General features: G+C 46.5%; 1 protein-coding gene across 1 annotated transcript; it reads right to left on the reverse strand.

Annotated features, from left to right (window-relative positions):
- Positions 1 to 988: 988 nt before the first annotated feature.
- LOC148022042 (alpha/beta-Hydrolases superfamily protein) lies at positions 989 to 13,489 on the reverse strand. Its single transcript, XM_087697647.1, has 3 exons — positions 13,270 to 13,489; positions 2,194 to 2,485; positions 989 to 2,040 (listed from the first exon to the last, which is right to left on the reverse strand). Exons 1-3 carry the CDS (start codon positions 13,388 to 13,390, stop codon positions 1,515 to 1,517), a joined length of 939 nt encoding a protein of 312 aa, XP_087553773.1. The 5' UTR covers positions 13,391 to 13,489; the 3' UTR covers positions 989 to 1,514.
- Between the last annotated feature and the right edge of the window lie 282 nt (positions 13,490 to 13,771).

The raw sequence follows: 13,771 nt of genomic DNA on the forward strand, positions 1-13,771 counted from the left end.
GCCTTAGCACTGGGTCGCACAAGGCCTGCAGACTCATTGTCCATTGAATCCTTTGTTCCCACCATTCAGACTGCTCCAAAGATAGGAGCATGAGAAGAATTTGACTGGTTGGCACTAGCCCATCCCTTAGGGTTTGATTGTTGGGGAGTATCTTATTTGATGAAAAGATCTCCTTCCCCAACAACCAACTGCTCAGCCTATGATTATGGCCTACACTAAGAAGGCAGTTTTAACTGTCTGAGAAATGGCAGGTCAAAGGTTCGAATCCTGCGGTTGGGCAGCTCTGCTGCCTTACCCCCAAGGGCACAAAGATTGCGGGGAAGCCCAGTCAATACTACCTCTACCCCCTGAGGTGCAGAGATTGGGATGAAGTCCAGTCAAACGTTTTAAATTAAAGCATGTGATGAAAAAAGGGTCAAAGAGATCTAGATCAAAACACAAAGACTGAGGAAGTTGCTCAGGGTTAAACATAGCTATAGATAGAATTTTCAAGACAAAACCAAAACCACCCATGCCTTCCATGCTACAATATGGGCCACACCCAGCACTCGCACCTTGTTTAATTCATCAAAAATACGATGAACCTTACTCACTGGAAACCCCATAATTTACGAGAACACACAGTTTCCCTTTCCATTTAAACCTACAACTTCATCCTTACCACAACTCCTAACCACAAACCTACTACTCCACAACTAATTAGAAAGGCTATACATATAAGGCACTCATATTCTTGATATGCATATGCTTGAGACATTAACGAAGCAACAACATAGAGCATCAAGATGTATACCACAAATTGAGAAGTTTCCAACGATTACTTATTATTATAAGCAACTGATTTAGCATAACTTGAACAAAATAGCAGAGAGACTCTAGAAGAAGCAATGCACCCACGTCATGAACCCTAAATTGGGGAAATGAGGTTTGAATTTCCACTTATAATCCCTGATGTTAAGTTAGTGAGATAGGATATTAGCAAACAATCTTGAAAGAAGATCATCTTTGCTCAAATTTATAGAATCGCAAGCACATTCAGTTGACCACAAATCCTCAACACCAAAAGGCCAGGTGCCCATATGTTGTCTGACAATTACATCAGAGTCCATATAACAACTGAGAGGTTGCCTTCATACACAAATAGTGTGTCTGTTACTCTTCATTACTAGGTCAATCATTAGAAGGAAGAGTTGACACAACAGATTGAAGCAAGTAGGAATACAAAAAAGATGAGCTTCTGTCTGAAATCAACAGCTACATGAAACAGCCATGCTGCACTTGTGAAGGGCATCATATAGAAGCTAAACATAATCATGTACCATGTATAGTGCAATCTTCATAAGGACTAATACCTTCTCAGGCATTTGTTGCAGGCTCAATCGTCACTTTGTTGTCCCCTGCTTCTCTGAATTGCATTAGGGTCCACAAGTATATACATATCCAACATATAAGACCCACCCACCAGCATCTTGAATATGTACTCTTTCTTCAGGACTAAGATCAAGCAGAGTTGATCACTTGTTAGATAGCAGCTTCGCATGCAACCAGGACTTCATAGCTGAGAATGAATTTTCTGCATCTTCATCTTCTTCGGGAGAAGCAGGACAATGTGCAAAAGCATGTCCTCTCCCAGCATAGATGAGAGCTTGTGATCCCTCAATCTGGCCTGCTATTTTTTGCAGATCATCTGCATAACATAGCTCATCTTTGTCTCCTGTTATCAACAGCACAGGCACCTTAATCTCTCGTGCTAATGATACATCAAATCTAGTGGGATAAAAGCTCACAGCTGTTGCAAACTGCTCTCCTGCATCCCTTGCAAGTGTCTCAATAACACGACCTCCTCCAAAGCAAAAGCCCACTAATCCCAGCTTTTTCGTGACTCCAGCTGCAGCTATTTCTTCCAACAGCCAGCTAGCAGCTGTGTCTATATCTTTGCAAACTCTCTCAGGTGGATGCTTGGTACGCCACTCTTCATATTTGTCCTTGGGAATCTCCTTATTCCAAGGCATGCCCCGGAAAAGATCTGGAACAAGAACACTGCAATGCTAGAAACACAAAATTACAATGCAAGCTAAGAGGTAATTTCACAGATAAGGTCATGCTTTGAATGTTGAATAATGCAGTATTCATATTGCAAATGCAGTTCTTTATACAATGTAACAAATTTCTATTTGGTCATTGATGGCATACTTGTAACCAAAACAAGATAGTCGATAAGCAAAGTCCCTAGTGTCATTGTTGTTATAGCCATATACATCCGTTAATAGTAATACAGCAGCACCATTATTATTCTTCATCGCTTTCACCAAATATGCATCGATTGCATTTTCACCCTCCCCCAATGTTAGTTCAAGCCTGCTCACTAGCTCACATACTTCATCATCAGTCTCCACCTTTTCCATCTGATGATTTACAGCTCGCTCAGTAGTTGCTCTGACCAAAGATAAGCTTCCTTCTCTTCTGAATTTGGAGAACAAAATGACTGCACAAGCAGCCAGTTAAGATCTTTGAGTTATGATAAATGAAACCAGCAATACTTCTTATACCACCAAAAAAAAAAGATAATTATGATGCATGGGAACTAAAACGAAAACAGGCTTGTGCAGGTTAACTTTCCAAAGTATAATCTAACTGAAACAAATAGATCAACAAGGAAATGTCAACCAAACATTATTGGTGTCACTATTATGGGAAGTGCCGGAGTCACATGTTGTGAAATGCACCTGGCATATAGATCCATGAGTTATGTGCAACACAAGAGCTTAAAACTCTTAACAAAGCAGAAGATTCTGGTAGGAATGCTTCTCAATCTTCCCCATGCTTTGAACTAAGAGAGTTCTATCCATCACATATAATTCAGAATTTATATTGTGCTGAACTTTTGAAACGTAAATATAATATGTTTTTTCTTGTTAACTTTGGACAGTGTGTAACACGACGTCCTTTCACTTCTCAATTCTACAACTGGCAAATGGGGAGCAAAAGATCGTTCCTAAGCTGCACACACTGGGCCAGTAAACAAGTCCATTACTACCTGCCTCTCCTACCTAGCCACCACTGCCCTTGCCTCCTTGTCATCTAGCCCGACACCACTTCTGCCATCCATCTTCCACCATCCCAGCCACCAAATCCTTAGAGTTAAGATTGCACTTGGATCTCTCAATTCAAGATGATCGTAGGCAGGTCATATGTGAAAGTGGTTATCATAGCTAGCTAGGAGTTTCCCAATTTGAGATCATCACAAGTGGATTGTGTATGCAAGTAGCTACCGTATCTAGCTAAGCTTCCAGTTAAGAGATATGGTAGCATAGAAAGATAATTGCCATAGGTCAGGTCATGCTTCCTTCATTGCCATCATTTCAGATGCATAGTAAAAGTCCATTGACATGCATCCGCCAACACATGGATCACAAATCAACATGCTTGTACATTGTTACACACAAACAATCTTGCACTAAACTAGGCACATCTAATGCACAACTACTAGTAGGCCACCACTCATGAACCACCAAGTAGCTAGTCAATCCAATGTTCCATGGCTCTGCACCAATGATCATGTTGTAAGGCTTCTCCAATGGATGTGGGATCCCTGTCCGCCATGCACGGGTCATCAACCCATAGTTCGTGTGATAAGGCCAGAATCTCAACAAAACATGTCTCTGCTGGCATAGACATCTTGAGTCTCTTAATAATGTATACAATAACCTACGGACTAGTTATTGCAGCCCACAAACATATGTTGAGCAGCCTTCCGATCGATCCTCCCTCCTTCAACATGTTTAAAAGGTACATGTCACACCCAAAGATCCTGAAATAAGATGCATCTACTGCCAAAATACGCCTCAAAGTGAGTGTCATGCCTACTGGCATCAGGGATTTGTTAAGGATAGGTATAGCCACCACTACATCCTTTGCCCAAAGAGCCTGGGACACCTTCCAATGCTCAAGCATACTCCTTGCCATCTGCACCACTGTCTTGTTCTTTCACGCCAAGACTCTATTCTAGGATAGAGAGTTGGTATTGGTGAATTATTGGTGCATTTCTTGATCTGCATAGAATTGAGTCATTTTATTCAAGGTACACTCCCTACATTATCAGCTCTAATGACTTTCAACTTCAATCCAAATTGAGTTTCTTCAAAGCTAAGCCACTATTGACAGTGCAAGAAGGCATGTGACTTAAGCTACAAAAAGTAGACCCAAGTCATCCTACAGAAATCATCAACAATAAGCATGAGATATTTACTCCCCTCGAGGGCTTCCTATCTCATGGTCCCGCACAAATCACCAAAGACCAGCTCCAAGGGGGGTCTTGGCCATTGAAGACACCTTGTTGGGGATGGAATCACATTGTTGCTTGCCTTTGATGCAAGCTACACATGGGATTTGGCGCACCCAAACCTTTGGTAAGCACAAACCATTCATTCCTAAGCCACCTTCTGAAGATACTCGTGGCTGAGGTTACCAAACCTGGCATATCAAAGCTCAATCTAGGACAGAGAAGAAAAAAGATAGGAGGATAAAGTGGCTATGTCCTTTAGACAATAGACACCATTCTCCTCTCGTCCATGGCAAACCACCTTTCTTATATGGCCATCACGAATCCAAAACAACTCAACATCAAACTCCACAATAAGTCCAAGTCCACAAAACTTGCTCATAGATAACAAATGGAAGGCAAGATCGGGAACATATAGAACTTGCAATGTAAAGGCACTAGCATGCCCATCGGGATGATCTATATTTCACCTACACCACCAACTACGACGAAAGAGCTATCTTCGATATAAACATTGCCATCCACTATACGTAAGTGGCCACTACCTTCTTCAGATGGAGTCATGTGGCAAGAGGCACCATTGTCCACAATCCATTCACGTCGAGGCACCATTGTCCAAAATCCATTCACGTCGCACGAGCTGTGGGTACCATCAATGCCCCATCCAATAATAAAGGTGTCTTAACACCTCCAAGTGGAGAAACGCGGATGAAGTAGATGCAGCAATAGCTTTGAAAGGCTCGAAATCCTTCTTGGTATTCTACTTCCTGCCCATGTCTCATCAGTTCATTGCCACACTTGTTACAAGTGGAGTCCTTGGATTTGCCTGACTTCTTCTCCTTATCCTTCTTATTCTTTGAGTTTGACCCCCTAAAGTTGTCTAGATTTCCCCTTTGATGGAGACCGAAGCTTAAAGCAATCCTCCTAATTGTATACCATATGCACCAATTCCTCCCATTGACCCGCCCAACAATGATCAAAGAAGAATAGAAATCACTATATCAAGCAAATAGCTAAGCCAATGGGGTAACAAATGGATCTTAGAATAATATTACCTTCCTCGCATCGAGGAGCTCCATCTGCAGCTATTGCAGTTTGTTGATGTAATCTTTCATGGACCTACACTGATATCACATACATTGTCGTTCAGTATATGTGCCATCGCGCCGCAATGCTGTCCCCCCGCCTCCATCTAATCCAACACCTGTGCCAATCCCCCCCCCCCCCCCCGCCCTGCACCCTCTCGACAGTCTTCCCCCCTCCCACTTGACAGTCCTCCCCCCCTCCCCCCCCCCCCCCTCAACAGTCCCCCCCCCCCCCTCCCTTCCACCTTGAGGCCCGGCCAAGCAATCTTACCACCGTTTAGAAAACAGTAATCCCCCCCCCCCCCCCCCTTCCTGCCCCCCTCTCCTCGCCATCGACTCCCCCTACCTCCAATTGCTCCCTCCCCCCTATAGCAACTTCTCCCCCGGTAGCACAGCAGCGTGATTGGTAGGTTCCCAGCAGGGACACACAATGGAAACCCCTGGTCAGACACCGGCACATTTTGCAAGTGCCCCCCAATCAAACACCTTGCGCATCATACTTTGTGAGAAACAGCTCTTAGCCGTCTAAGTCACAAAGTTGGAGCTGAAAGAAACAGCGATATTTGGTCAGGTCGTTGGACACTCCCCATCGAGGGCCCAGCTGCAAGACTAGCTTCACTCCATGCTCCGCGTTGGCACAGCACAGATCGTGGAGGCAGTCCTCATGGACCGAGGGATCTTCATGGTTCAACTCACCTCCACGAACACAGCTCGTGAGTTAGTAGAGAGCTCGCCCTATGCCTCCACGAAGGGGGTCATCTACATGGTTCCCTGGTATAGCGGCTTCACAGTGGAGACATTTGCGCTCCACAACAATTTTCTTAGACACTCAGTCACCCTACTTTTCCCCGGACTGGCGATAGAGTACCACCAGTTAGTGGAGGACTTTGGACGGCTCTTTGGCACACTTCTTCCTCCCTCCTTCGAGGATGCAGTGACAGCTGCAGGAGTCCCAAAGGTACGAGTGGCCGTAAAAGGCACAAAGAGTATACCAAAGTTTCTGGAGATTGAGGCAAGAGGTCACTGAGCACTCCTTTAGGCAACAAGTCATTGTGACTAGGCAACCAGGGCAGTGCCTACGCTACCACGACTTTGGGTATCGGGCAGCACATTGTACGCGCTTCGGAGCCAAGGTGGCTCCGCCGACAGGCTCACAGGTGGTCGCTGACAGCTTCACACGGGTCCAAAGATGACAGAGAGGGAGACGACAAGGGGGGCCGCAAACCAACTCCTCAAACCCAGCCTTGGCAGCAGCAAGGAGCAAGAGGGCGAGCGACGCCTCCTCGGCAAAGCACTCCGCAGCCTGCCCCACCCAGCAAGACCGCAGTCCCCCACATCCACCACCTGCACCATAGACTACCTCACCTAAGATCCCAGAGCCCCCACACCCGCCCCCACACCCACCTCCCATGCCCCCCTTGACTGTGGTCCACAGCCCCCCCCCTTCCAGGATACCAGTCCCCCCCCATACCTGCCACGTATCTCCAAAAATCCCACCATCCCCGACCCTCTTCCCCCCCAACACCTCCCCTGCCGAGTATCCCCTGATCTGCACTCGGTTCAGGTGATCCCCCCCAAAACCCACCCCCCCTCCTCCCACAGGAGGTGATGAGCCACACACCCCTACATCCTCCTCGCACCAACAGTGCTCCCCCTCCCACACAGCCACCAACTCATCTACCCCTACTGCCTGTCACACTTTCCCGAGACAGGCACAACTGTTGCCACAGGAGTTCTTCCGTAGTGGCCCATGGTCCTACCTGAGAGTTGCGGAGCGCAAAGAGTTCCCACTACCTCTCAAGGTGGGGATTTTCGTGGTTTGTAAGTCAAGGAGGAGCAAGGTCCATCTACTAGCACCACCGGATGGACCAAACTTCTCTTTTTTCCTTCAGTCATCTCACTCAAAGGATTGGACAACGACACAAATAGAAGGAGCTGAAGAGTCAGGTGCCAAACCACACCTCCCAGTGGATGGGAGAGGAAGGACTAGCACTATTTGCACAGCAGTGGCCTGGTTGCATGGACATTAACTGGTGGGCGGGCTGGTGCCAAGGTCCCACACTTGAGCATTATCTTTCGAGCCCCTCCACAATGGAGAGCTCCGCGGGATGTGATCGACTGGCCCCTAGCACAAGCGGCCCATTTCTACCAGTGTACAGAGTCATGACTCTCAGGATGGCTGATAGATGCATTGATAGTACCACCTGGAGCATCTATCACCCCTATGGTCCAACCGAGGGCTACCATGGGGGACTAGAGTTCGCTGTCCATACCGGAGGCAAAGTGTACTTATAGGCCCCATAGTTTTTCCTCCTCATCAACAGCCTCCACACCAAACAGATGCCTGTTCGGTCAGTCACAGGTTTTCCCATGAGCTTACACTTTGTATCCTGGAATGTGAATAGTCTCCACTACAGTGGGGCACCTGGTTCCAAGAAGTTGATTGTTCGACAGGAGCTGCAGCCTACCCTTGCCAGACGGATCGATATCTTAATTCTACAAGAGCACAAGCTCACTTCCACCCAAGCCCAGTGAGTTGGAAAGATACTCCCAGGCAGCTCACACACTTACTGGGAGCATGCCATAAGTGCCCAGGACAAGAATGGAGGCGTATGCACCTCTATTGGCCCGAGTCTCACCGCTTATGTACGAGACCATGGGACGATAGTGGCAAGGAGGGTTCTATGGATCAGATTGGATAACGGGGACTCATGCCTTGGAGTCCTCAATGTCTATGCCCCTACAGAAGTTAGGGCACGCAGTAGGTTCTGGGTGGAGATCGCGGATGGACTCCCAGAGGTTAGACTCTTGGATCGTTGGAGGAGACTTCAACAACCTGGAGGCTTTGAAGGACCAACAGGGCATGGTGGGGGAGGAGCAGGAGGCATGTGAGATCTTTCTACTGGCAATCAGAGCACGCAATGCCTGGAGAGACCCTGCCTTCCATAGGAGGGAGAGGTCGCTGTTCTCTTGGGAATACAGGCGGCTAGGTGGAGTCCTACTGGAACGGTTGGACAGGTTTTATGTGGGAGAGTGGGTAGGCTCTCGTGGAGGCCAGATTGAGCAATTGGTAGGCACCACGTTGTCCGATCATTGCCCGGTTCTCCTAACACTTGATCCCCTAGCATCTGACACACGATCCTGTCAAATCCCTGACTCGATCTATAGGAGGGAGAAGGTGACGAGTCAGATAGAGCAGTGCTCGGAGGAGAAGAGAGCACTCCGACGGGACCTTGCAGCCACGCAAAGACTATTACAGGAGGCACCAGGGGATCCCACCCTCCATGCACAGGAGGTGCGCGCGCAAGCAGCCATTACTAGCCTCTCTTCCGCACCTCAACAGCCTTCTGGGCGCGGAGGGGGGACACAATGTGCACGGAGTTCTTCCAAGTGCACCAACCTTACACCGCAAGAGAGCAGATACACAGCCTTAGGGATCAGTATGGGAGGACTCGTTCTAGCCCAGACGAGGTGATGGAGATTGCCACCGATTACTATAGGCACCTTTTCCAACAGGAGAGAGCCTCAACTAGAGGACAGCAATGTAGACAGCAGGTCTGGGATCACATCCCGTCCCTCATCATAGAGAGATGGGACGCTCCCTCCTAGCCCCCTTCATAGAGAAGAAACTAGAGGAGACTTTTCATACACAGGATGGGTAGAAATGCCCAGGAGAGGATGGCCTCTCTAAGGTCTTCTTCACTACCTACTGGGAAGTGGTGAAGAACCCCCTACTGATGGCCTTCCAAGAAATTTTCACTTCAAGACAGATGCCAAGGAGTCTTTCGACAAGTCTTATCAGTCTTTGGGGAGATCTATTGGAGCTTTCTCGGTGAAAACCAATCACCTTATTGTCAGTGGCCGATAGAGACTGACCTCCTACTGATGGCCTTCCAGGAAATTTTCACTTCAGGACAGATGCCAGGGAGTCTTTCGACAAGCCTTATCAGTCTTCTCCTCAAAGGGGGAGATCAGTTGGAGCTTTCTCAATGGAAACCAATCACCTTATTGTCAGTGGCCGACAGAGACTAGCCGAACTACTCTTGGATTTCGAGAAAGCTTATGACAGGATGGACTGGGATTTCCTAGAGGGCACCATGGTGAGGTTGGGTTTACCCCAGGTTTGGATTCGCGACGTCTCCACACTTTGCAGATCGGCCATGGCTGTCACCTTCTGTATGAGGCCGGGATGCAGGACACAATATTCATTATCAAGGCAGGGTCGTGCATAGTGATCGATTTGGAGGCTCTACACATCCGCCAGGTACTGGAGCCCACAACAGACCGCTCTAAGGTATGGGAGATCATAGGGAGTCTTACTGGATGGTATATCTGAAAGACACGGTGTCAGGAGGCTTTTGGCGGAGAGAGACTTTCAGTACATGCAACCTTAGCAGAGCTCTGGACCTCCATCATCCGCTCCCTCCGCGGCCGATGGGATCAGGTGCAGGGCGAGTCCAAGGCTCGTCAGGAGCTCTATTGTCATTTCATCCGCACTTGGGGCGGCTAGGACCTATTTTTCGTGATGCAGGCAAGCAGCCCCAAATGGCAATACACCCCCCTCCTCCATGGCTTCTTGCCCCTATCCCCCCTAGACTGCCTTGAGAGGCTTGTATACATGATGTATTTGTGACTTTGCATCAACTCTAGCTAGTCTGTTGAGCATGAGCACTCTATTGTAATAAAAAAAATTCAGTAATATAATCAGCCACATTTCACTTGTAAGAAAAAAAAAACTTTCATGGACCTGGACTAGTTGGGATCCATGGTCCTTATTTGCACCTCCAGATACATCCTCTTCATGGGTATCATCCTATTATAGAGTTGCTCCAAGTGAAGTTACATCTACTATGCACCCATCATATGCTTCACATGCACAATGACTGCCACAATGCAAGAGAGAGAGTGAAACGAACAGATGCGAGCGTTCAGCTTGTCCTAGTGCACATGTGCCTTCTCCAAATTAGTTTTGTCAGATTAACAAAGAGTTGTAGAATCTTTGACCATGGGACAGTCAATCTGTTCAATCACTAGTTCCCCAAGATCATAAGACTCTAAGATGGCCACCATCACCATCTTCCGAATGCTAGAGTTGTCTCCATCAAGCATCTGATCCTAGGGAAGCACTCATAAACAGGGACCTTGCGGTCCATAATGGCATGGAAATCCATGTTTGAATCACTAGACATCCTTTTCCCACCTTGAATCAATCACACTTCTCAGGCAACCACCCCGTGACTCTGAAAACACAACCAGCTAGGACTTCCTCCACCGGAACTTTGAGGATACTTTATCACTAGAGGCAATAAAGCCGTAAAATCTGATCCAAAATCTCAAAACACAGCCTTTCAGGACCTCTCCCACTGCTTCCTTCGCAAAAATCAGGTCTACATGCATCCCGAATCCACACAGGTACAAGCAGCCCTCCCAATCAGCAAACGTGGCAAATCTTCCTCCATTCACATGCACCACCTCCATTTGCTCTAGCTGTAGGTTGATGTGCAACCTTCCCACTCATACTCTCGTATGCTGAAAATGCAGCTTTCTTGACGCACTGAATTCTCCTCTTCAGATCTGTCCACCTCGGTTTGGCCCTTCATCACTGTAATACCATGTCAGAGTCCAGCATTGCTGAAGGCTGCGGATGCACAAGCTGAGTGAAAGAGATGAATAGAAAGAGAGAGAGAGAGAGAGAACTCTGGAATGAAGAATGTTGAAGACTGAAATCTGGAACGAAATATTTACAAAGGCAAGTGTTGAAGTATGCACTCAGCTGAACCTCACTCACATAACAGATCACAATGTGCAAGACCATGTAGGCCAGGGACTGCCTAGGCACTAAATAGGCTGCAAAAGGTGAAAGAAAAGATCAGGTCGGCCAGAATAAAGCTGGCCAACTGCTGCTGCCACGTGGCAATTAGAACTGCCAAGAACCTAGTATTTCATGCTTGCGCAAAGCATGTCAATATCTAAACTCCAATATCACTTCTACTCAGGAGCTGATCAAGGACGGGGATCTGGAACGGTGTGCTGTCCTACAATGGATAATGTGGCAGACACCTGCATGAAAGCTCTTCCATTGCCTTTGCTTCTTCATGAATCCTCATATGCGCCCCTTGGGAGTTCAGGCATACCCAAATTCTGAGATGGGATGCTAGTAGTCATGGTCATCTCCTAGTTGTGAGCCTTACACTAAGTCATTGAGGGACATTGGCAGCTCTATCCAAGAGTAGTCATTTTGGTCAAGCATCCATATGCTAGTGCCAAACTAGTGTGTGCACATCACTCATCATAGAAGTCCGAAGGCAGAAGTATTGTCAGCAAGTAGTACCTCAAATGAACATATAATATCATCAAATGACTTCCTGATCTCTAAGTCCATTTGTTCTAAGGGAGTGGAGATGCTACTCCCCTGTTGAGCATCAAGCAATGCTCTAGATTTCTAAAGCTCTACTGAACTTGAAGGAGCCTCGCGACCAAAGTCGGCTCTAATTAAAAAGCCTCTAGGTAAACTTGTAACAATTGAGGTAAGTTTGCTAAGTCACCCACCTCCATCCACTCTACATACACGGCAAATGATTTTGAAACTTGAATCATCACAACCCCATAAGCTTCCAGTGGTGTTGTGTATGTTGCAATGGCATATTGTAGAGAACAGGTTGGTACTCTGATACAATGAAATGCTCACATACACCCAACCTAGCACATAACATGACACAATCCATACAATCATAAAAAGAAATATAGAGTGATGGATATCAACACCTCCTAGCCATAGGGCGAATATGGGCTCTCCTTCAAGCACAGGACCAACTGTAGCCTATTACACCAAGCTCCCATCACAAGGACTAACATCCCATACCACCAACCCACACCATCCCAATCTATCAAGGGTCTAGAGTCCAAGTGTGGTGATCACATGGCATGTGGCACAAACAAGCCCTTAGAGTAGGACTCCTTGGCTAGCATATTCTTAGGCACATTCACAATCCAAGGCTACCCTAGCCGTTGGGACACAACTCACACTTAGTGATCTAATGGTAAATGGCAATGTTACCATGACCCATTCAAGATGTCCAAGGATATAACATAGGCAACATTGGTAATAGGCATACTTAGATCAACTAGGTTATTTGACCAACTTGGTTGGACTGATCGTGCTACAATAGCAAGTTGGCCTACCATATAGTAATAGCAAGCCAATCATCTATGTACAATTTACAACATTCATGAATCAATGATTGAGCCTAGTTGAGATGGTTGGTTAGGTATGGCTTTGTTAACCTCCTCTTACACTAGTAGACATGGTACTATCTAAATGCAACCATAATGATTTACTTTCTTCATGACCTTTCTCTTACATATGGCATACATTTGTTGCCCACAATTCTATCACAATGTGACTAATAATCAAGAGAATCGATGCATCCAAACCTATGTTATAAATATAATGCCAATATGAGGCTTTTTCCATTATGCAATTAAAAACAATGCATGTACTTCTGAATGTGAGCCATCCAATACCAATATGTGAAACCAAAAAGTCTCTTAGAATCGCCTCAACTTGGTACAAAGAGAATGTTCAGCATAGAATATGCACGGATGCATAGTGGAAGAGCAATTTAGAAGCACAAAAGATAAATACACCCAATCCCTTGAGGTCTTTATTAGCAGATTTTTCTTCTTTGAAGAGAAAGCAGCCAACAAAGGTGCTCCCACAGCTCTCATATTTACCATCTTTCTTTCACCTGCAGTATGCCTGCGTCAATGCTTGCTGGACACGTGTTTAGTGGCCTGGTTAATAGTGTGCTGTACAGAAGTGAGACAAATTGTGTCTGTTCATTATAAGCCCAATTGATTCGTGTTTGTGTCTGGAGCTATCTGGTCCGTTGAATGTCTTACCTTGGGATGAGATATCGAAGGGAATACTGCTAACGACACGAGAGGCCGGGAAGCTGGAGCTGCAGCGCCCGAGAGGGTGATCTAGAGATGGGGGGCAGGCGACGAAAGAAAAGGCAGCCATCAAAAGAGAACAAGCTACTGGTTTCGAGGGACAGACGTGAGTAGCGAACGAGAGAGAGAGAGAGAGAGAGAGAGAGAGATGAGTCAGCAGTTGGCCTCCCCTGTTTTATGATGAGATCAGATAAAAATATCTTTATATATGCAGCATCTCTGCTTCAAATGCTTGAGTGCAACGTGGACAGCGGATGCCACATCAGCCATGCCCCCCCCCCCCCCCCCGCGGTGGGGAACCAAGTGTGTACGATGTTTGTCTCCCTCACATCCATGTTCCAATCAATGCCCGAATATTACCTCTAGATTCAGCATAATCTCACCTTTAAATTTTTAAAATTTACCTTTACAACTAAAATGAAGAGGTGAGGAAACCTTGAATTTTTTAAAG

Source organism: Lygodium microphyllum, chromosome 17 (genome assembly GCF_053477565.2).
Source record: "Lygodium microphyllum isolate KBCC chromosome 17, Lygodium_microphyllum_v1.1.10, whole genome shotgun sequence".
Taxonomy (NCBI): Eukaryota; Viridiplantae; Streptophyta; class Polypodiopsida; order Schizaeales; family Lygodiaceae; genus Lygodium; species Lygodium microphyllum.